The 25,778-nt window shown below is 42.3% G+C and overlaps 1 protein-coding gene across 2 annotated transcripts in view; it reads left to right on the plus strand.

Annotated features, from left to right (window-relative positions):
* LOC124785846 (dynein axonemal assembly factor 10) overlaps positions 1–25,778 on the plus strand; it is a 190,936-nt gene that overhangs the window by 9,323 nt on the left and 155,835 nt on the right. For both annotated transcript variants that reach the window (XR_007015963.1, XM_047254215.1), the window contains exon 2: positions 7,582–7,682. Coding sequence is in view for 1 of the 2 variants with exons in the window: in XM_047254215.1 (XP_047110171.1) it covers positions 7,582–7,682 (101 nt within the window). In the remaining variant the exon portion in view is untranslated. The remainder of the gene's footprint in view (positions 1–7,581; positions 7,683–25,778) is intronic.

Genomic DNA, 25,778 nt, shown 5'->3' on the forward strand with positions numbered 1-25,778 from the left:
GAGCTGCATCAAACCAGTCTGTGGACGGAAGACCACCACCACCACCACAATAACAACAACAACATCATAAGTTGTATTTCTTTAATATCATTTCATTTGTTGTTGTGACATTCATTTGTCACTTGATAGAGATGTAAGAAGCTGAAAACAAATTTTGATCAAATATGCAGTATTTGCAGAATGTCAGGAATGGGTTTCTATTCTGATATTAAATAACAATAACGGAAGTTCCTGCATGGAACAATGCATAAAATCAGGGAGAGACAACCACTCACCTATAGCACATGGAGCTTGGAGCATAGGCACATGTAACAGAAAACAGTATTTACACCAGCTTTTGAGCCCTTACTTTTTTCTAATAAAAATAGAAACACACACACACACACACACACACACACACACACACACTGATACCCAAATGTTATCTCGTGCAGCCATGGCAAGGCTGATTATTGATTATCAATTACTGAAAGCAGTTGCCTGGGCAGATGAAGGTGGGAGGACGTAACAATGATGCACAAAGCAAGGAGAGAATAGTTGGATATAGTGAGGCAGGTCTTTTGACAGATGACTCAGTGGCTGCATAACAGTATGGAAGAAGTTAAGAGGGTAGAGCATAGAGAGGGGGAGTGAGGAAGGGAGGGAGGGAAGGAAGGAAAAAAGAAGAGGAAGGTGAAGATGAAAAGGGGACAAGATAGAGAGAGAGACCACATAGAAGGGAGGAAGATTTGTCGGAAAGGCAGTACACAATCTGGAAGGGGAAAGAGTGGTGTGGGTAGGAGAGAGAAAGGAAAGGATATGATGGGACAGTGGGAAACAGGTTAGCAGAGATTTAGGCCAGGAAGATTGCAAGAGCACCTGATATTCTGGAGAGAGAATCCACACTTGCTTAGTTCAGAGAAACTTGTGCTGGAAGAGAGTATCTAAATGGCCTGCATAGCGCTCGGCTATGAAGTCATTTGTGTTGTAGTCTGCAGCATGTTTGGCGCAGTTTAGTGGTGACTGACCAATCATGCGAGTAGACAGTTGGTTGCTTGTCATGTCCACTTAGAATGCTTTGCAGTAATTACAGCATGTCTGATATATAACATGAGGAAATGCTTGTGACTGGTCTGTGCTAGGTGGCGGTGGCGGTGGTGGTGGTGGTGGGTATACGGGACAGATTTTGCACATGGGCCAATCACAGGGGAATGACCCATGGGGTACACCGCTGGAAGTACTATTGGACAGAGATGGACAGGGATATTTTGTAGATTGGGTTGGTGGTATAACTCTGCTTTGTGTGATGTGGGTAGAATATCCCTCTTTATTTTTTTATTTTATTTTATTTTTTTTCCCACCCATGGGGTGCAGCACTGGGAACAGTATTGGGACAGGGATATTCTGCAGGTTAGGACGGCAGTAGAACTCTTTAGTGATGTAGGTAGAATATCCCTCTTCTTAGGGCACACTGAGAGATAGTTGAAGCCCTGGTGAAGGATGCAGTTGAGCTTTTCAAGGCCAGGGTGACACTGGGTGATCAGAGGACTGCTGGCCAGTGGCTGGTTCACATGTTTCTGGTGTCAGACGAGAACTTGGGATGGGAGATTTGTTTATGGATGAACTGGGTAGCATATTGTCAACCTATAAAGGCTCCAATAAGGCTATCGATATATTTCAACAATTCGTGCTTTCCACTACAGGTTTCTTGACCACAGGTGGCAAAGCTACAAGGAAGAGACTTTTGGAAATGCAAGGGGTGAAAGCTATCAAAGTGGATGTACTGTTTGTGGTCAGTGTGCTTGATATGAACAGAAATATTTATGGACCCATCTGAGAAATGGAGATCAATATCTAGGAAGTTTTGCTTGTTCAGCTGAGGAGGGCTGGTTGAAGTGGACTTGGGAGTAAATATTGATGTGATGTTGGAGTGTCATGTGTCCAGATCATGACAGGATCATCAATGAATCTGAACCAAACAAAGGGTTTTAGTTGTTGAGCGAATAGGAAGTATTTGTCCACATGGTCCATAAATAAATTGGCATAGGATGATGCCATGCGAGTACCCATTGCAGTAACATGGATTTGTTTATAGATTTTTTTCTTTAAAAGTCAAGTAATTGTGAGCCAGTATGTGGTTGACTAGGAGGATTATCAAAGAGATCATGTGTTTGGTATAGGAAGATGTTGGGAAAGGTAATGTCCCATGGCCACAAAGCCATGGGCGTGGCAAATGTTAGTGTACAAAGACATCACATCGACAGTGACTAACAAAAAGAATCTGGTGGTAATGGGACAAGATCTGTGGAGAGGTGTTGAAGAAGTGAGCAATACCTTGAATGTAGGATTGGAGGTTACAAACAATAATTTTGAGGTGTAGACCAATAACGGCAGACATTCATTCTGTGAGAACATTGTACCAAGTAACAATGGGAGGAACAGTTGGGAGACTTGTGGGTTTGAGTTTGTGGAGTTTCAGGAGTAGGAAAAAGGTAGGGTTTGGAGAGTTGCTGGTTTGAGGAGTGAGATGGAATGGTGTGTCAGGTTGTGCGATGTACCTAAGCTGCTGGAAGTCATGTTCTGTTTCTGCGTTGTGTTCGTGGTTGTATGGTGTCGGAAAGTTGGCGGAGACCGTCCTACATAATCACTATGATTTGTGACCACTGTGCTGGAGCCTTTGCATGCAGCTAGGATGATAAGGTTTGGATTGGTTTTCAGGTTACAGATAGCTGTGTGTTCCTTAGGAGTGGTTTGGGCTCACTGTGGCGAGACTTAGGCAAGGAAGGTGAGGCCAGATTATAAGTGAAGAATTCTTGAAAAATTAATGTTGGATGGTTGGATGGAAGGGGAAGAGAATCACGATTGGAGAAAGGTTGGAACTGTTTTAAACAATTTGAGCTTTTGGCAGGCTGTTGTCAGTGGGGGGCATGGTGAATAAATGTTTCCATTGCAAATTAGAAAGTATTGAGACTTCTGCAGGGGTCAGAATTTTGGCAGAAAGGTTGACAGTAATGCTTCGGGATGAGTGTTCAGGAGCAGTGTTCCATCGAGAGTGGAGGAAGTTTTGAGGGATGTGGAAGGTGGAATAAGTGAGCAAGTTATGAGTTGGGGAGTTATGAGGATTTGATGGGAGGGGAGGTTGGATTTGAGCAGTAGGCTTTTTCTTGGCTGTAGGTTGTAGGTAATTCCATCTACATCTACATACGTACACCGCAATCCACCATGCGGCGCGTGGCGGAGGGTACCTCGTACCACAACTAGCATCTTCTCTCCCTGTTCCACTCCCAAACAGAACGAGGGAAAAATGACTGCCTATATGTCTCTGTACAAGCCCTAATCTCTCTTATCTTATCTTTGTGGTCTTTCCGTGAAATATAAGTTGGCGGCAGTAAAATTGGACTGCAGTCAGCCTTAAATGCTGGTTCTCTAAATTTACTCAGTAGCGATTCACGAAAAGAACACCTTTCCTCTAGAGACTCCCACCCGAGTTCCTGAAGCATTTCCGTAACACTCGTGTGATGATTAAACCTACCAGTAACAAATCTAGCAGCCCGCCTCTGAATTGCTTCATGTCCTCCCTCAATCTGACCTGATAGGGATCCCAAATGCTCGAGCAGTACTCAAGAATAGGTCGTATTAGTATTTTATAAGTGTTCTCCTTTACAGATGAACCAAATCTTCCCAAAATTCTACCAATGAACCGAAGGTGACTATCCACCTTCCCCACAACTGCCATTACATGCTTGTCACACTTAATATCGCTCTGCAATGTTAAGTCCAAAAATTTAATCGGTGTGACTGTGTCAAGTGCTACACTACTAATGGAGTATTCAAACATTACGGGACTCTTATTCCTATTCATCTGCATTAATTTACATTTATCTATATTTAGAGTTAGCTGCCATTCTTTACACCAATCACAAATCCTGTCCAAGTCATCTTGTATCCTCCTACAGTCACTCAACGATGACATCTTCCCGTACACCACAGCATCATCAGCAAACAGCCGCACATTGCTATCCACCCTATCCAAAAGATCATTTATGTAGATAGAAAACAACAGCGGACCTACCACACTTCCCTGGGGCACTCCAGATGATACTCTCACCTCCGATGAACACTCGCCATCGAGGACAACGTACTGGGTTCTATAACTTAAGATGTCTTCAAGCCACTCACATATTTGGGAACCAATCCAATATGGTTATACCTTAGTTAGGAGTCTGCAGTGGGGCACAGAGTCAAACACTTTCCGGAAGTCAAGGAATATGGCATCCGTCTGATACTCTTCATCCATGGTCCGCAAGATATCATGTGAAAAAAGGACGAGTTGCGTTTCGTAGGAGCGATGCTTTCTAAAGCTGTGCTGATGCATGGACAGCAACTTCTCTGCCTCAAGGAAATTCATTATATTCGAACTGAGAATATGTTCGAGAATCCTGCAACAAACCGATGTTAAGGATATTGGTCTGTAATTTTGAGGATCCGTCCTTCTACCCTTCTTATATACAGGCGTCACTTGCGCTTTTTTCCGGTCGCTCGGGACTTTACGTTGGGCAAGAGAGTCGCGATAAATGCAAGCTAAGTAGGGAGCCAATACAGTAGAATACTCTCTGTAAAACCGAATTGGAATCCCATCAGGACCTGGCGATTTATTTATTTTCAACCCATTCAGCTGCTTCACAACCCCAGGGATGTCTATCACTATGTCTTCCATACGGGAATCTGTACAAGACTCAAACAGCGGTACGTTTGTACGATCCTCCTACGTGAAAGATTTCTCAAATGCTAAATTTAAAATTTCAGCTTTCATTTTGCTGTCTTCCATTGCCAGGCCAGACTGATCAGTGAGTGACTGGATGGAAGCCTTTGACCCACTTACTGATTTTACGTAAGACCTGGATTTCCTCGGGTTTTCAACAAGATCTTTTGCTAAGGTATGACGGTGGTAGTGGTTGTATGCTTCGCGCATCGCTCTTTTTACAGCAGCACGAATCTCTACTAACTTTTGCCAGTCCTCATTCTCCCGATCTTTCTTGTACCACGAGTGCAACTGTCTTTGCTTCCTGAGCATTCTCCGAATCGCACTGTTGAACCACGGTGAGTCTTTTCTGTCCATAACCCACTTTTTCGGTACATACTTCTCCAATGCGTGATTTACAATGTGTTTAAAATTTGCCCATAATTCTTCCACGTCCATCGCACCAGAAGTAGATGAAGTTGATTCATTTACTATGTGAGATGCTAACAACTGGTTATCTGCTCTTTCTAGTAAGAATACCCTCCTAGCCTTCTTGACTGACTTTTTAACTTTCGTAATCATAGTCGTAATGACAACATCATGATCACTAATCCCTGTCTCAACAATGACACCGTCGATGAGGTCTGGTCTGTTTGTCGCTACCAGATCTAAAATATTTCCATTACGCATTGGCTGTCGATTTAGCTGCTCAAGACAGTTTTTGGATAATGTGTTCAAAAGTAATTCACATGACGGCTTGTCTGTACCACCTGTACTGAATCCATAGACATCCCAGTCTATACTAGGTAGGTTGAAGTCGCCTCTGACTAATATAGCATGATCTGGGTACTTCTGCAATACAGAGTGTTGACTCCTGGTATAGGACAGGAGTAGCTGCGACAGCTTCTCAGATGGTGCTGGGAATGCTGTTCCAGCTGTTGAAAGGCAAGAGTTTCTATTGCAGTGATGGCATTCAGGGAGTTTTGGTCACAGAGTAAAAGGTTTGTGCAAAAGGAGTAGAGGCTGTTAAGTACTAAAACTTTTAATATTATTTAGCTTATATATTTCCAGATTTGTTGAGACAGTCAAATTTAATTTTTACTTTGTTTCTGCATAACACCATCCTACATAATACTTGTTTCCATGTTGTTAGCTTTGTTATTCTTGTGGACGTCTTTTGTGTATCTATTGTGATTGGCAACATAATTTACATTGCTATATATTCTGTTTTTTACCATACTGACATCCTGTCTGTATGTAAGTGTAATTCTTCATACTTACTCACATAAACTTACTACTATTTCTGCAATACTTTCATATAAACCTGCTACTATTTATGTAGTACTTACAACAGTTACAAATTTAGATTTAGATGTGGTATAATTTTATTTTTCCTAGCCTACCACATACAAAGCTTTTTTCAATGTTTTGCCTAAGTGTTTTATAGTATGTTCCCTTTACATTTATTGTGTAGCTTATATATTTTAAAGTATGTACATTTACACTGCCGAAGAGGACCTTTATTCTGATTCTGCGCCCCTCACTCCTTGTGTAATATCTATTTCAAAGTTGTTTACCAGTATGCCACCCTTTTTGGTGATGGTAATGATTTGTCTGCTGATGACTTTGTGAACCAAAAACTGGTTCATGAACTTGGTTAACTGCAGTACATCAACAGTTTGTGTTTTTCATTGATAAATGTTAAATTGTGGTACCAAGTGAAATTAGTTTAAAAATTCAGCTATTGTAGTCATAAGGTTCTGCTGAAATGGTTTAAGGTTTATGCATCATTTGAAAATAGTTGTGTTACTTATTTTCACTTGCATTAACCTCTAAAAAAAGTACATAATTGCAACATATCATCTCTTTTGGCCCAGTTTTCCATTTCTCATCACATACAAGAACAGTGGTAATAGCATAATATTCATGGAAGCCTTTCTGCTATCTGTGTAAAATTTATTTATTGTGTCAAGTTGTGAGGTGGGCACATGTTGTCAGCTTATAGGCATTAGCGGCAGTGGAAGATGAAAAATAGATTTTTTGTTTGGAGATGCTTTTTCATGTTCTGCCTCTGAAACATTTAGTTACAATAACATTTTAAGGCATTGGAGAGTACACCTGAAATCAGGTATTAGCTCATGATCATTTTACGTGGGCAATACTGAATTCACTCATTATCAGAATTATGTGACCAGTTATACAGCAGCTGATAAAATTCTTTTCATTGTGTTGAAATCATATTTTATTCCTGTAGAAGGGACTAGAGGTCCGCAGAAAACTTTTATTTGTTTGTGATTTTTACTGATGTGGTTTTAGTTTACTGTAATTGAGAAGATTTCATTCTATTCGGGTTATGTTCGTACATCCCACATGCTATGTTTGAGACTCATAAGGAGCATTAAGCAATCTTTAATGAAGGATCAAGTTTCTGCTTATTTCTAATCTTTAATCTTTAAGAGAGGTCATGTATTTTGTTGAAAATGTTATTGACTTCACTGATGTACGCCAAGCACTTTCATATACACCAGCTACTATTTTAGACACAGAGAACACAGCTTCTGGTTTAGACACAGTCAGTTTTAGTCACTATTAATGATGTCCTACTTTAAACTCATCTTTTTTGTTCTTTGAATCTGTAAGAATTACAATGAAATCATTTCATTGTCTTGCAGTTTTCTACATCCATTACAACATTATATGTCTCTGTTTTCCTGGTAAATACTCAATTATCACTGCTTTTTTATATTAACTGTAAGATGTGTTTAGTATTAATTCTGTTACCTGTCTTTATATTGTTTTGTGGACATTGTTGATAGATACAGAAATCATGCAGAATGATTTAATTGAAAATGTTCTTACAGGTGGAGAAAAGCAAGCCATTTAAATGTGGTAGTTTTGGAGCATCTTCATTGAGGGAACGGCATTTGGCAACTGGAGATTTTGATGGCAAGCTAAATGTTTGGTAATTTATTTTGACACTATGTGACATATTTCAAGGAAAATTTGAGTAGTAGTAGTAGTAGTATAGCAGTAGTAGTTTATTTTTGCAGAGACTATATACATGACACATATACACTATGTGATCAAAACTATCTGGCCAACTGGCTGAAAATGACTTACAGGTTCGTGGTGCCCTCCACCGGTAATGCTGGAATTCAGTCTGTTGTTTGCCCACCCTTAGCCTTGATGACAGCTTTCACTCTCACAGACATATGTTCAATCAGTTGCTGGAAGGTTTCTTGGGGAATGGCAGCCCATTCTTCATGGAGCGCTGCTGTGAAGAGGGGTATCGATGTTGGTTGGTGAGGCCTGGCACAAAGTCGGCTTTCCAAAACATCCCCAAGGCGTTCTATAGGATTCAGGTCAGGACTCTCTGCATGCCAGTCCATTACAGGGATGTTATGTCGTGTAACCACTCCACCACAGGCCGTACATTATGAACAGGTTCCCAATCATGTTGAAAGATGCAATCGTCATCCCTGAATTGCTCTTCAATGATGGGGAGCAAGAATGTGCTTAAAACATCAGTGTAGGCCTGTGCTGTGATAGCGCCATGCAAAACAACAAGGGGTGCAAGCCCCCTCTATGGAAAACAAGGCCACACCATAACACCACCGACTCCGAATTTTACTGTTTGCACTACACACAATGGCAGATGATGTTCACCAGGCATTCACCATACCCACACCCTGCCATCGGATTGTCATATTGTGTACCATGATTCATCATGCCACACAATGTTTTTCCACTGTTCAATCATCCAATGTTTATGCTCCTTACAGCAAGCGAGGTGTCGTTTGGTATTTACCGGCGTGATGTGTGGCTTATGAGCAGACACTCGACCATGAAATCCAAGCTTTCTCACTTCCTGCCTAACTGTCATAGTACTTGCAGTGGATCCTAGTGCAGTTTGGAATTCCTGTGTGATGGTCTGGATAGATGTCTGCCTATTACACATTAGGACCCTCTTCAACTGTTGGGCCCCCAGGGGCTCAGCATTCATTTGCTGAGTACGGGCTTGGCGACCCCGGGGCCCTGAGCTGGGGACTGGTCAGCGCCGCCAGTCTCCTGTCACCGTAACCCCCGGACATGCTTCAGCGACCACCGTATGGTGCGGCAGTGGAATGTTGTGTGCTGTGGGGAATGGTAATCTTGGCTTGACCGCCTGGATTGCGAGGAAGGTAAACCTCAATCTTACGGTGTGCTGCGCGCCTATAAGATGCATGGCTGTTGGGGTGGAACAGTTGCAAGCGGGCAACCTCTGGGGCACCTGCGCACCCCAGTTGTATAAGGCTTACCTAGGCATGCGGGGCTCTGTCTAGGTGGACTTCTAGTTCCTAGCTGCTCATGGGACCGAGATGGATGCTTTGAAATCCTCTTTTCCTCCTCCCAGCGGAAAGGGTGGGCCGCTGGAAGGTTCTAACACCCAGTCTCTGAAGAGGGCTCGTGCAGTCAGTCCCCCTGACTGCAGCACATCTTTGACCAGTCAAGTCTTTAGTAACTGAATGCATTTTGGTAATCAGAACGTGTTTCTCATTGTAAAACAGAAGGAGGGTAGTTTTGAGAAGGTTTCGCCCTTCTATATACAAAAGGGTTTGGGGGGCATCTGTGGCTCCTTAAAATCAGTGAAGCGTTTGTGTAATGGGACCTTGCTCGTGGGAACTTCCACTTCCCAGCAAGCAACTAACCTCCAAGCTGCTAAATGCCTTGGGGAGTATGCCATAGACACTGAACTGCACAGCACCTTGAATTATAGCAAAAGTGTTGTGACATGCCGGGATCTAGTTGACATTCCCAAAGACGAACTGCAACGTGAGTGGGCTCCAGAAAGTATCGTTGATGTCCAACATGTCATGAAGAGGGTTGATGGCAATCTCGTGAAATCCGACTCCTTTATTCTGACCTTCAGTAGCACGAAACTTCCAGAACATATTAAAGCTGGCTTCCTTCGCCTTAGTGTGCGGCCTTATTTCCCGTCCCCAATGCGCTGTTTTAAATGTCAGCGTTTTGGGCATACCACCTTAGGGTGTAAAGGCGAAGCGACTTGTGGCAACTGTGGTGACTGCTCATGAAGGAGTTGGTTGCTCGTCTCCAGCCAGATGTATCAATTGCTCTGGAAACCACCCTGTTTGGAGTAGGGACTGCCGAATATTTTTAGAGGAACGCAAAGTCCAGGAAATAAAAACAACCCAGCGTATCCCATATGGTGAGGCCAAGAAGACCTATAAGTCGATGCAACCTCCCACATTTGCTACATCTTTTGCATCCCTGGTTCAAAAGCCGATGCCTCAATGCAGACAGAGGTGGTGAGTATTGGTACTAATACCTGCAGCTGTCAGTGCACTCGCAATGCAGCCAGTGTTTCAGAGCCGGTAGCCCCTACTCGAACGGCAGACAAGGGTACAGTGGCGAACTTGGGCCAGCCCCTGGCGCCTCCAACAGCTGAGGCGGTTCCAAGGCCCAGTACGGCCATTACCACTGCCACATCGGCTCCCCCAAAGCCCACCAAACTGCAGAAAGCTCCCGTACAGCAGCAACACCAGGCCAAATCCTGTGGTAAACCGTCTGACCATGCGGATGTTGTTTTACATGAGGCTTCGTCTGACTCTTCCCCAGAGTTGATGGAATCCGATGTATTTGTGAGGAAATCATCTCGCCCCATGCCTGCCACTCCACCTGCTGCCGTCTCCCCGCCCTGTCGGAGAGACAGGATGAAGGTGCTGCCTCCATCATAGGTGGCTCCCATACTTCAGTGGAACTTGCAAGGGTTCAGGACGCATGTGGAGGAACTTCGTCTACTCTCAGGGTAGACCACTGTGTCTCTGTCTCCTGGAGACTTATTTCCATCCCTCATACTCCCCTGAGCTACGAGGCTATACACTCCACAAAAAGGACGACCTGCGTGGAGAGAGAGCTAGAGGAGGCATAGGTATCTTCGTCAGGACGGACTACCACTCCTCGCCTCTCTCGCTTACGACGACTTTACAGGCCGTCGCTGTGTCCGTGCACGTGCGTCATCCATTGACTGTCTGTTCACTTTACTTGCCCCCACATGACGCACTTGATGAAGTGGCCCTCACCAACCTTCTTACACAGCTCCCCCAGCCATTCATTATTTGTGGTGATTTTAATGCCTACAATGTGCTTTGGGGCTCTGCACTTACCTGCCCCAGGGGTAGAGCAATTGAAAGGCTTCTCCTGTCATCCTGTGCCTACTTGCTCAATGGAGGACAGAGTACTCATTTCTGCACAGCGACTGGGTCGTTCTCTGCCATTGATCTCTCGCTTTGATCTCCATCTCTTGCCACCAGTGCTCACTGGGAAGTGGTTGCTGACTTGCACGGCAGTGATCATTTCCCAATCTGGATTCACCTGCCAGATGGTGTGGGCCCCGAAAGGAGACCACCACGATGGGTGCTCAGTGGAGCTGACTGGACACTTTATAGCCAGTTGGCTCAATTCGAACACTGTGCGAATGTTGAGGTGTGGGTGGATCATATTACCAAAACGGTCCACCACGCCGTTGCAGCATCCATTCCACAGTCCACAGGCCACCGGAAGAGGCCACCTGTGCCTTGGTGGAGTGCCGAATGCCACTCTGCAATCAGGACCAGGCGTGCAGCTCTGCGTTGGTTCAAGTGTCGGCCGACTGCTGACAATCTTGCAGCCTTTCGGGTGGTGAGGGCAAGATGTCACCGCATTATTCGTGAGAGCAAGAAGAGGTCATGGCAACAGTTCCTGAACACCATTAATCGTTCCACCAAAAGTTCCATTGTGTGGGAGACCATCAGGAGAATTTCTGGTAGAGGAGGGAGGTGCCCAATGGCTGCTGTAATGAATAACAGCACTCTCCACACGGATCCGCGAGACATTGCTCAGACAATGGCAGCGTATTTTGCGACAGTTACTGCAACAACCAGTCAGGATCCAGGTTTCCAGCACCATAGAGCCGTTGCTGAGAGATGTAGTCTGGACTTCCAGTCCACCTCTCATGAAGTTTACAACTGCCAATTTTCTACGTGGGAGCTGGATTCTGCATTGTCTGGAGCTCGTGACACATCCCCTGGTCATGACAGGATCCATTACAGTATGCTATGGCACCTCACAATGCGCAACAAAGAAATCCTCCTCGCACTTTTTAGTGCCATTTGGGCGTCGGGTCACTTTCCTGGTGCGTGGCGTGAGGCAGTTTTAATTCCTTTTTTAAAACCTGGGAAAGACCGCACGAGCCCAAGTAGCTACCGTAGTGTTGCCCTCACTAGTTGCATGGGGAAGACCTTGGAGCGGATGGTCAACCGCCGCCTTGTCTGGATGTTGGAATTCCAGCAACTCCTTAGTCACTTTCAGTGTGGGTTCAGGAGGTTTCGTTCCACCTTCGATAACCTTTCCCTCCTGGAGGCGGCTAAACAACAAGCTTTCCTACGCCGTCATCATCTTCTAGGTGTATTTTTCGACATCGAGAAGGCCTACGATACCACTTGGAGGCGTATCATCCTTTAGCTGCTTCACGAATGGGGTTTTCGTAGTTGTCTTCCTCTTTTTATTCAGTCTTTCCTCTCGCCACGATATTTTAGATACCGAATTGGTGACGTCCTGTCTAATCACTTTGAGCAGGAGAATGGTGTCCCTCAGGGTAGCGTTTTAAGTGTGACTCTCTTTGCCATCGCTATTAATAGCATTACGTCCATAGTGAAAAGTCCTGTCCAGTGTTCCTTGTTTGTGGATGATTTCTCTTTGTTTTGCTCGTCTTCAAGCCTTGCAACAACAACGCGTCAGTTGCAACTTACTATTAGATGTTTGGATGACTGGGCGCAGAAGAGTGGTTTTAAGTTTTCCACCGAGAAGTCTGTCTGTGTTCTTTTTAACTGTTCTCGTTTGATTTTAACCTTTCCTGAGTTGAGGATGAGGGACACTATTCTTACTTTTAAAGACACTGTGAGATTTCTGGGGCTCATTTTTGACTCGCAGCTTATGTGGTTACCTCATCTTAAAGACCTGAAACGATGGTCACTTAAAGCTTTAAGTATTTTAAAATGTCTTAGCCACAGTACATGGGGAGCTGACAGGACTTGTCTGCTCCAGTTTTACAGGGCGTTTGTGCAGTCTCGGCTCGATTATGGGTGCACGGTGTATGGGTGTGCGAGGCCTTCTTACTTAAAGATGTTGGACGTTGTGCACCATGAAGGGCTTCGGCTGGCCACTGGGGCATTCCGAACTAGCCCCATACCAAGCCTCTGTGCAGAGGCTGGTGAACAGCCACTTCATATGCGGCGACGGCTACTTACAGTACGCCAGGCATATAAAACTTTGTCCACACCATACACCTCTGCATACCATACCGTTGCTCAGCCTCCTCTGGCACGATTATTTCATAACCAGCAACGTGCGACGCAGCCCTATGGGATTCGCGCACAGGATTGCCTCGCTGCGATGTCTATGGCTGGTCTTCGTGTTTTACGTCGCGGTTGGAGCAGATCTCCATCTTGGCTCCTCCAGAGACCCAACCTTATTTTAGATTTGACTAATTTTAAGAAAGATGGCACACCAGATTTTACATTCCAATCTCTGTTTTTTAACATTTTAGATGTGCATCACGGTTTCACTGTCGTTTACACTGATGGCTCCAAACAGGAGAATTTCCTTGGCTGTTCTGTGGTGTTCCCTGATCATGTTACCCGGATTCGCCTCCCTGCTGAATATACCGTTTTCGCCGTGGAGCTCCACGCGATCCTGAAGGCACTGGAGCAGATGCATCGTGTTCGGGGTGATCGATTTCTTCTCTGCTCTGATTCTCTTAGTGCCTTACAATCACTGCAGAACCTATACCCGGCTGAGGAGATGGTCCAGCTGATACATGACCAACTGTACTTGCTCCAACGGCGGGGTAAAGAGGTATCCTTCTGCTGGGTGCCTGGTCATGTCGGAATATGGGGCAATGAACAGGCTGATCGGGCTGCCAAGGAGGCCTGCAGAGAGCAGGATGTGGTCCAGTGTCCTATCCCCTTGCAGTCAGCCATCGCTGCACTCCACAGGAAGGGCATGGAGTTGTGGGAGGACGAGTGACTGGCGGTGACGGCCAATAAACTGCGGTTGGTAAAGTCAACCACTTGGCCGTGGCGTTCCTCCTGCCGGTTGCTCAGGTGGGAAGAGGTGGCCCTCACACGTCTTCGGATCGGGCACTATCCTCTCACACATAGCTTTTTATTACGGCGGGAGGATCCTCTGTTTTGTGATGCTTGTGGTGTGCACATCTCTGTCTGGCACATTTTAACAGACTGCATTTTATACTGTAATACAAGGGCAGAAGCACAAGTTGATGGGGATCTGCCTTCTGTTCTAGCTAATGATGAGACGTGTGTGTCTAGGGTTTTTAAGTTTTGTGATGTGTCTGGACTCTGGCCTAAACTTTTAGGCTGGAGGTTTTAGTGTATTGCAGAGTGGCTGTCTCCTCCCCTTTTTTCCTTGCTGTCAGCCAGCCACTTCCATCTGCTACATTGTTTTAGCTCCCTCTACCATTTTCTTCCTGTGTTGTCCATGTTTTACTGCTGACACCCTGCTTCATCCCATGCTTCGGTGTGGGTGAGCACATATTTTTCAACGATTGTTCCCCGTGTTTTATGTTCCGTTTTATATTCCTGTTCTGGGATTTTACTTGACACCCGTCTCACTCTGTTACTGAACGGGCGCTGAAGACCTTGCTGTCGTGCGCCCAAAAACCCCTCTACTGCTACTACTACTACTACAACTGTTGGATGTCTCTGTCAGTCAACAGAAGAGGCCAGCCTGTATGCTTTTATGCTGTACGTGTCCCTTCATGTTTCCACTTCATTATCACATCAGAAACAGTGGACCTAGGGATATTTAGGAGTGTAGAAATCTCATGTACAGACGTATGACATAAGTGACACCCAATCACCTGACCACATTCGAAATCCGTGAGTTCTGCGGAGCGCCCCATGATGTCTAATGACTACTGAGGTCACTGACATAGAGTACATGGCAGTAGGTGGCAGCACAATGCACCTAATAAGAAAAACATATGTTTTTGGGGGTGTCCGGATACTTTTTATCACATAGTGTATTTCATCATAAAGTACATACTCTACACAGTAGAAGAGTGTATAGTACCCTACACAGTATCAAATTAAAAATTGCATATATAAAGCTGATGAATTACAAAAATGTGTGACAGAGGTATTTTATATAGCATACATGGAGTTGACTTTGATTTACAAATTAAATTTGAATTCTAACACATTGGTACTCACGTTCATGAAAGCACTTGTTTGAAATGTAATTGACACATAGTAAAATTATATATTTATTTGATGCTAAACACAGTCTAGCTCGATCAGCCAGACTGTTTATGATGCCATATGGCAACATCATGCATATATGAGTGGTTTCCCTAACAATATATATAGGTTTACAGTGCAACATAATAGTAGTTGGTCATTAAAAATTTGAATTCTGCCTGCTATACAGCTACCTGCATGGTGTTCCATTTGGCTACAAACTGTAAATTTACATATAACATTAAGGAAGCCACTCATATATGCATGATATTGCCATCTGGCATCATAAACAGTCTGGTTGCATTGAGCTAGACTGTGTTTAGCATCATTATATTGGCAGAAACACTTGATAATCAGTAATCTTTACTGAAAGTTGAGTCCACGTAAACACGCATGAAAGCAGCTGAAGAGTGATTTATTTCTGATACTTACAAGGAGAGGTCTGCAGTTGTGGGATCGACTTTTTGAAACCATATATGCAGCCATTCACCCTGGTGGGCTCTCATTTGTGAGTAATTGACAAATTTTTTTTTTTTTTAATTTTGCTTGATACCTAATAGCATTAAAAAGTTGTGTCAAATAGGCTGATTGTTTGGTGTACTGTATAGGACAGGTGCAACACATGTAGGACGTTGTGGATTTGAATCTTGTGATGTGTTACATTTGTTTTATTTTTAAATCTTTATCGAAATGACTTTGATCATCGCTTATACTAAGTTAAGTGATTTAAATGAATTTTTTTTATTTCCATTCCTTTGTTCCATTTAACATAATATCAACTGCTTCATTTGCTCTCATTTTTCTTCCTGTCATTCTTTTTCCACTTGAAACCTTTGTTCATGTCTCTTTAATTAATTTTATGTATTAATTTTGATTTAATGTATTTTGTTTTATCACCTTGTTTTTCCTTCCACCTTTTTGTGTTCATTATATTTATTTCTCATTTTGTTTGAATTTTGTTGTCCATAATGCAGTAGGTAGTTGGTTATGTTTTAAAAGTTTATATGATGATTACCATGCAAAAAATTGCACATCTGGTAACAAAAAATACATTTTTCACACCACTACACAGTCAATATAAATAGATTACTTGGTCTTTTGTTTTTTAACTGATAGATCAGAATTTTCAAATAATTGAAAATTATAATAGATAAAAACAATTAATTTATATTCACCCAAATTCCGATTGGAAAAAGAGTGATATAAAGAAAAAATTAACCAAATGAAAAAACTCCAAATGGTGAGTAAAATAATGAGACAAAGGAATAAAAATAAAAAAAATACATTAAAACCAGTTAATTTAACAAAAATAGTGGTCAAAGTCATTTCAATAAAGATTTAAAAATAAAAAACATACTGCACCTGAGAAGATTCAAACCCACAACCTCTTGCATGTGAAGCTATTATCCTATCCATTACACCATGCAACCAGACTATGTAATTTGAGTTTTTCAATGTTATTGAGCGTCACGCAAAATTCCAAAACTTTTGTCATCAATTGCTTGCAAAGGAGGGCCCACAACAATGAATGGTTGCTGGGTTTGATACCTGGGACCTTAACCTACATCATTGTATATTTGCTTTCAAAGAGTCAATCTCATCACTGGGGACCTCTCATTATTAGATCACATCCAGTTAGACTTTTAAGGTATATAAAATGATGTTTATGGTAATGATAGCACAGATTATGTTTCCATGTCTCAGTAACTGAATCATTAAAAATTAACCAATTTTTAATTATTTGCCATATTTTACGTGTCAGACATTGTCCCCAGACATTTTTTTCACTGAAATTGGTTTCCTAAAAAAAAGGCATGCAATAGATGGTTAAATGATGATAATTTTTCATTTCTCTTATCTGTTCTGGGAATTTTTTATGCTAGCTAGTACCATGAAATTTTATTTACTTCTGTGCTGAAGCCTTGTTTACCCTTTTTTGCACATTCTCGCACTGTAAGAATTAAGTTCTCAATTAGTTTTGAAACTGACAAAGTAACTTTTTATATTAATTACATTTTTTTGTATGTACAGGTATGGGAGAGTAGAATATTTAACTCTTCAAATAATTGTTTTCTGAGCTGTTAGCCTTGAAATGTTCGCAACTATTCTGAAAACTTGTTTTTGTGTAGGGAAGATGATTTTCAGATTTGTCTTGTGACCCCAAAAGATAAAGCCATAGTTTGTAGCAGAATGAATGTAAGAAATAGAAAATTATGCTACATTATCTAGTACACACAGTAATAATTAGTAATGAAAAGCATGCAAGAGCATACCTCATAAGTCAGTAGAGGATATGGGCTGTTTAGTCTAAATAGTCAACATACACAACTTAAAAGTTTAGCGACATCCACCCCTCGACCTGTTTATTTCGAATTCTTGAGATCCATATTGTGATGTAAATTTGTTTTTGTAATGAATGTAACTGGTTTTTGAAAGGTTATCATTAACTTGTGAAGTTCAAACCAATTTTGTATCTACAGGGTGATTCAAAAGTCATGTTCCATAGGGAAAATAGGGTGAACCAGAACTTCACTGACAAACTTTAAGAGGTGGTGGTGTTGATCAAAACAAGAAAAAAATCTAGTAAACATGGACTTTAAAATGCATACCTTAAGAGCTATGAGCACTTCTTCATTTTTGATACTGTGAAATTTCTTTTACTGGAACCTCTTGGCTTTTCATATTTTTAGCGTTGGCAGTATGGACCAAAACAAGAAAAGTATCTAGTAAACAAGGGCTCTAAAGTGCGTAGCTTAAGAGCTATGAGCACTTGTTCATTAGAAGAGATTTGTTTCACAGCACTGAAGATGGAATGCTCATAGCTCTGAAGGTAAGCTCTTAAGGTAAGCCCACGTTTAGTGACATTTTTTTCTTGTTTTAGTCCATACTTTCTCCTCTAAAAGTTTGTCAGTGGAGTTCTGATCCACCCTTTTGTCCTTTGGGACATAACTTTTGAATCACCCTGTAGAGGAACACACTGATGAAAATGTGGACAATATCTCTTTGCAGGGCCATTTCTACCATTAGGCAAGACTAAGCAGCCATGTAGGGTGCCAAAATTTGAGGGGTGGCAAAAATTAATTTCAAATCAAACATCAAAAAAATTGTGCAAATGAGGAGAAAAATTGAAAAAGAGAAAAAAATTAAAACACTGAGGTGGCTAATGAAAGTTGTAGAACTCTCAACAGAAAATGCAAACAAGGTGTCAATTATTTATCTAATCTCAAGAATGTGGTTACTGAAAAATGTGAGATTTATTATATTTAAATAAGAATGGAAGTGAAATAACACTACAGTTATTCAGATGACCTAGTTTGATGCTTCAGCATACCTCTCATGAGTATAGCATAAGTTCTAAATTCAAGGAAAAATTCATTCATACCATAAAATAGTTCCACACCTCTTCTAGCCCATTTTCTTGCAATCAAATAAAATAAGTAATTGAGTCCAGATTTAGTCGCACTGGTAAATTCAGTTGCGTTCTAGTTTAAAATGTTCAGCACATCCTTCTTATTTCAATTATTTTGGGAAATTGCAAAGATTGAGGACTAAAAGTAAGAAATTGAGGACCTTTGTTGTCCTCAATCAGTTTTAAAGGAACTGAGGGCAAAACAGGAAAACTAAGCACTGTCCCCAAATGATGAGGACTCTGATCACATTAGTTTAATGATTAAAAATATAATAGTAGATTTGCATTGTTGTGCCATTGGATGTTGCTGATGGTGGAGGGGGAGGAGGGATATTGGGGAGGCTGAGTATTAAAAAAGAGGGGGCATTGCTTTTCATATCTCACCTATGGCAGCAAAATGCCTAGTAATGACCTTGCCTGCTTTATATTGGTTGCTACAATGTTTGTGTTGTCAGAAAATGAAGTACCGTTGGTTGAAATCTCAATGTCATTTACATAAATAAAAAATGAAAGTTCCTGGGGCAGTGCCTTGTGGTATCCCTATTGGTACGGTCTTAATAGGAGACCAATAAACAATACTTTGAGATACAATTCTACTACTTGTGTCCTATTTTGTAGATGTTACTGAAACCATTTAACTGCCATTCCTCATAACATATACCTTCACCTTTTTCTAGCAGAACATCATATTGGACAGTATTAGACCACTTGGTTAAGTTGAAATTGTCTGCCCCCAGTAGCTGAGTGGTCAGCGTGACAGAATGTCAATCCTAAGGGCCCGGGTTCAATACCTGGCTGGGTCAGAGATTTTCTCTGCCCAGGGACTGGGTGTTGTGTTGTCCTAATCATCATCATTTCATTCCCATCGATGCGCAAGTTGCCAAAGTGGCGTCAAATTGAAAGACTTGCACCCGGCGAATGATCTACCAGATGGGAGGCCCTAGTCACACGACATTTTCATTTTCAGTTGAAATTTATTCCTATTGAAGTGTTGTTTCTATCAAGTCTCATTTCAATATTTTCATTAAATTGAATAGTGCCTCTGCGAAAACTGTGTTGGTTTACAGACAAGAGATTGAACTTTTCAAATAATTTGGTACTCTATGTTTTATGACTTTCTCTGAAGTTTGAAACTGTCAGTAACAAAGCTTTTAGTCTATAGTATCCCACTTCATATATACACTGATTGATAATTGCTAAGGAACAGATACATTGTTGGACAGGAATAATCACAGGCAATAATGGACAACATGAAACACAGTACATACGTAACTGAAGTGGAGTGATGTATGCATAACAAAAAATGGTAAAGATTTCACCACATGGGAAAGTAAGATAAAGACATAAATAATGTTTATATTTGACTCAGGTCAGACTCCCAACATAAAAGTCATTATCAGACTGTTGAAAAGCAGTATACCTTCCTCATGCACTAATGCACATTTTGTACCTGTTATGCTCTATAGGGTTTAGGCCTGGGGAGTACACAGGCCATTCCATATGTTTGTAAGGTGGAGATGGGATGGAGGGATGCCTTGTGGTACCAATTAAACAGCCTGTAATTTCAAATAGTTTATCATGGCATAAGGGCAGAGCATTGGCCGGACAGTTGCCTGTGATACAACAGCATCCATCAGCTGCAACTCCAGCTCTGGGCAGCCTCGGCTACCTGCGACCACTTGTGTTGTGGCATGGCTTGTGCACCCTACGCTGTTCAGAAGGCAGCAGGCTGGTGACATAATGGCAGTGGATCCCTGCCCCTGCTCCTAGCTGTGTGCCTATATAATACTTACATGTGACACACACTACTGTTACTGATTCTGCACTTGAAGCTGAATGACTATCTAAGTTACACTGCTTACATCTGACAAGTACTATCCAATCATGTTCCCCATTATCTCTACAATGTAACAAACTCACCGCCTCCTTACTTAAACAAATTTAACCATACAAAAAGCATGGTAGTCAAGTTTATTTTCCATGACAAAGACACTTTGACAACAACAATTAAATTTCTTGACTCACCATACTCTAGACCTCTGGTTCCGACATTGCATTAAAAGGTGATATCAGTACTCTGAAACCAGTTGGAGGTGGACTGGTGGAGATGGGTTGGGGGTACACTGTGCAGCACCAACTAAACAGCTTGTAATTCCAAATGCTGTATTATGGCACCCTGCTGTGGCTCAGTACAGGAAACCACAGCTTGACAGCATCATCCAGTGGCCTGCTGCATGTTGACAGAGCGCAGCATTGGCCAGACAGAGGCCCGTGACACAACAGCTTCTGTCAGCAGCGACTCCAGATATGGGTGGCCTCGGCTAGCTGCAACTGTGTGCATTCTGGCATGGCTTGTGCATCAATGTGGCAGGCTGATGACATAATGGCAGTGACCTACTGCCTCCAAGCCAGTGGCCGGTGAGCTGCTTTCCATGACTGCTGCTGGTCCATTGTGGCGGAGGCTCCAGGTCCCAAGGTCTCGGGGTAGACTGCCCTAACATAGAGTCAAACTGTGGTCCATGAACAGCATTCCAGATGGCAACCAAGCGACACTGTCTGTGGTATTAACAGAAGTCTTTTTAGTATAAAATTGCTAGGTGTTTATAAGCTGTTGAGCTTTACTTGTTTGGACTTTGCTATGCCTTGCAGCATGTGTACTAAGCATTTCGGCTGGTGCTAGTGTGGAAAGGTGTATTGCATCTACTGCTTGTATACTATTGTGACAACTCCTTCCACACTCTGCCAGGCCAGCTCACCTTGTAACATTGCGATGTCCATTATGTCTTGTAAAGCATAACACCCATGCTCGCCTGGGGCTGATACTACTGCAATTCACTTCCAAATTTGCACATTTATGACCAAACATGGTTGATGAGTTATACATTCAATATTTTCACTTTCCAGTGTGTCTGACACCTCAGCGGCCCTGCATGGGTGGGCGTTGTCATTCCTGAACAGAAAGTTGGGACCTTCTGCATCCCTTTAACAGTCAGACATGATCCAGAATAATTTTCGTGCAGTATCATTGTGCTGTAAAGGTACCTCACACAGAGATATGGAGCAGTGTTCAGGCATTCTGCATAACGCATGGCAATACCATAATGCTTTGGCCGTATCGATGATGTTCACAAACTTTCTGTCTTGTGTAATTTTTGTATATGATAGTTATTTGGAACCCCCACATAGCTCACACATGGACATATGAGAGGTACTAAGGGTGTGAGTGGTAGCCGCAGGCCGCCTTTGTAAGCAGAGCCACCATCGAGATGTGCACATCATGTGGCAACAATTTACCACTGAACCTGTGACCCGTCTATGCAGTGTCGCGCATTACTTGCTGTACTTCTTAGCCATTCATATTGTGCCACTTCACAATCATGTTGACTCTGTAAGTTATCTGGTCTCAAGTGGCTACTGAATTGGAACTGTTGTATTTTTACACTGACTTTGCAACATCCCAGACATGTTAGTGCTTCATTCATTTCATGAACATAGTCTATTGGGGACTTATAAGAATGTGTGTTCGTTTCCCTGTGGTTTGACGTACCTCTGGAACAAGTGACGATGAACAGTCTACCTACGCCACACAGGATAGAAAACTATTGTGTTCGTCTCTTTCTCCACACTAACTGGTGGCCAGAATCACTTGCCACAGTGAAGTGGGGTTCGCCGGAAAACATAACTCTGGACCATTGTTGCTGATCCCTACCAACCTGCTCTCTACACCAATTAACTCTCTCTCGATGACAGCGTGCTCAAAGTAGGATGCATTTAACAGGCTTCTGAACATGCAAACCAGCCTGATTTAATTGCTGTCAAATGGCTCTGGCAAAGACATGTGTACCTGTAGTGGTTGCAAGATCTACAGCAATCTGCCTATGAGCAGAGATGCTGAGTCACAGATAGACAAAACAAAAAGACTGTCACAAATAATAGCTTTTGGCCAGTAAGGCCGTTGTCAGAATTAGATGGCAAACACACACATACACACTCACGCGAACACAACTCACACACATGACTGCAGTCTCAGGCAACTGAGGCCTCTGATGAAGGCCTTACTGGTCGAAAGCTATTATTTGTGACAGTCTGAGGCCTCAGTTGCCTGAGACTGCAGTCATGTGTTTGTGAGTTGTATTTGCATGAGTGTGTATGCGTGTTTGCCGTCTAATTCTGATGAAGGCCTGAGTGGCCAAAAGCTATTATTTGTGATAGTCTTTTTGCTGTGCCTGTGTGTGACTCTAACATCTCTGCTTGATGGCGAGTAGCAACTTTTGTTTTCATAATATTGTTACATTCCATCCGGGATTTTCCATTTGCAATCTACCTATGAGTGAGAAATCTGTTCCTCTTCACCACTAGGGCTAGATACTGATCCTCTTGTGATGTGGTGGGCCATCTTCAACCACCAGCACGCTTTCACATAGCATTTCCATTTTTAGTGGTCTTTTTAAATCACAAGAAGACACTTTGGACACACACCCATTACTGTGGCCACTGTTGTGACATTTTGATCAGCTTTGACCCATCCAACTGCTCATCCACAGTCATAAGCATTAAAATGATTTCTTGCAGACATGTTGCTGTGCCAAAGGCCTTGTTGGAGTGGTAGCAACAGTTCCTATCATATCGCCAAAGTCAAGCACTGTGGGGCTTAGTCAGCATTTGTATGGGTAACCATTTGAGCCTGCTGAGCACTGTTGGCAGAATGCACTCACTCCTTGTGAGGCCAACTAAGGAACTACTTGACTGAGAAGTGGTTGCTCTGGTCATGAAATCTTATCACGGCCAGGAAAGCTCTGTGCTGACCACAACCCCCTCCATATCCGCTTCTAGTGATGCCTGTTAGCTGAAAATGATACAGTGGTGGTCTGTCGGTACCATTGGGCCTTCCAAAGCATGATCGGGTGGAGTTTAGTGTAGTTAGACGTGTTGCCGTACCACTTAGAATGTCACACTAATCGGTTCCACTACGACCTTTGTCAACGTTGTACTGCATGAATTGTTGAATGCATGCAGAAGGTTCATGCATGGACTTCAATGCAGTTAAAAAGTTCTGCTCTCTATATTTTATTTTACTGTCATTGATTGGGTGCTCAGTAGCAGTTGTTGGTTGTGGTGTTGCAGTTGGCGCTTGTTTCTTAGCATGTGTCAGTTGTTCCTAAGAATAGTCAAGAAGTGTATTTATACAGTGATTTTATTTTTAAAATTTTTAACATTTGTGGAAATGTTCCTTGCAGTGTAGCAAGCATAATGGTTATCATCACTGGCTGGCATACTGCGGGTTGTCAGTACAAATCCAACCACCAATAATTATTTTTATTTATTATTTGTCACTTCTGGAAGGTTCTTCAAATATTTTTTGTAGTATGTTTATATAATGTGGCATTTTGTAGTGTCCAATGACTGTACAAAAAGGAGCATATACTGTCCAGAAGTTCATTTCTGTTTTGGCTGTATTATGGTATTCGTAATAAATGTGCTTTCAGTTCTAAGTGCTGTGTTTCATTGATGACCCTACTTTCTGGGTGGACACCTTGGACACATTGTGTGCTACTGCAGGGAAAGATGATGGGTGTTCAATAACTTATGCTCCAAGATACCGTATTTACTCGAATCTAAGCCGCACCTGAAAAATGAGACTTGAAATCAAGGAAAAAAAATTTTCCCGAATCCAAGCCGCACCTGAAATTTGAGACTCAAAATTCAAGGGGAGACAAAAGTTTTAGGCCGTATCTCCAAATCGAAACAAAATTGGTCCATTGTAATATGAGACACAGTTTAGATCGAATGAATGACGATACAGCTACAGTAGTTTGGTTCAAGTCGTAAGCTTAGCAGTTACGCTTTACCAGGTAGCCATTGCTATGCGTGAGGCGCTCCGTCCTTATTTATATGGGTATGCTTCCTTTTGCACGTGCTTTGTCTGGTTTAAATTGATTGCTTATTTTTCTTTGATCTGATAAGCGCCGTTTTCTTTGTTATAGGTGTTTACGTCACTCTAAGCTGAAAATGCATTACTGTACTGTGTCATGCAAAGTTTGTTGTATTCTGATAGTGAGTGTTTACGGCCTGTCGCCGCTCACGGTATGGCTTCCTTTTGTGCGCGCTACCATTGGGGAATCGTCTCATTAGCGAAACAATGGCAAGAGACTGCTATTTGTTGTTACTTACACTGCTGCTTTCTTTGCTAATAATCAACAAGAACCAAATAATAGACTGCGTATGATAGATGTTCTGAACGAGAGTTTAGTGAAAATTTTTCTCTGTTTGAAAATCTTTGCAGGCGCCCCTTTAGTACATTACATTCTGCACAGAAATTAGAGTCATCTTAGATTTAAAAATCTAGTCAATTGCCGTGCTTCATTTCTGACTGTATCACTATTAGGCATAAGAATAATACGAATATAAAGATGACATGATATGTATATTCTTCCGCGTTCGCTGTTGTCTCACTCTAGTTTCGTAGTTTATTAGCAGACAGGATTTAAATGAGATAGCAGCAAACACAAAACAATACATGGTAAAATGTTTATATTCGTATAATTCTTATGGTGAAGAGAATACTGCACGTGATTCACAATTCATAAAAGTTCCTATTAGCAACCATCTCTTCTCACAGGTAGGAAAAAATCCAGAATGTAGAGTTGACCATATTGACAAACATCCCAAACAGTCTTGCCAGTCGGATTTTTGTAGTACATTGAAAGGCTGCTGCTACATTCGAAGATGAACAATACAGAATTTGTATTTACTTCGTTGGATAATGTACGAAAATGCAGTGGTCGAAACTCGAGGTGGAGAAAAAAGCTCGTCTCCCACCTATTTTTTTTAAATTTATTTAATGACGCAGCAGTTTTGGTGCCAGTATTTATCTTTGTGCCTACAAAGCATGCCTCTGTAGCGCTACATATATTCGACAGCAGAAGTTAGTTGTGGCGGCACCCACCAACATTTTTCAGAACTTCCGCTTGCTTTGCACTCGATTCTAAGCCACAGGTGGTTTTTTCGATTACAAAAACCGGAAAAAAAGTGCGGCTTAGATTCGAGTAAATATGGTATCAACCAGCACAACCACCTTACTCATGCGAGTCAACTGCCAATGATTATAGTTGACCTGTGGGCCAAAGCTCATCTCAGTGCCCTGGAAAAGGACACTCCAACATGCCAAAACCATTCCCTATCACTGTGCAGGGGTACCAGTTGGTCACCTAGCCACTTAATTCAGGGTAACTAAGTGAGGCAAACCACCTACGAGGTCTGTTCAAAAAATTCTAGAATATTCTTAATTTCATGTAAATGGTGTGTTGGAGTGAAATGTGGTTGGCATCCCTGCGCATGCCTGTGTTTAATGTGT

This window comes from Schistocerca piceifrons, chromosome 1 (genome assembly GCF_021461385.2).
Source record: "Schistocerca piceifrons isolate TAMUIC-IGC-003096 chromosome 1, iqSchPice1.1, whole genome shotgun sequence".
NCBI lineage: Eukaryota > Metazoa > Arthropoda > Insecta > Orthoptera > Acrididae > Schistocerca > Schistocerca piceifrons.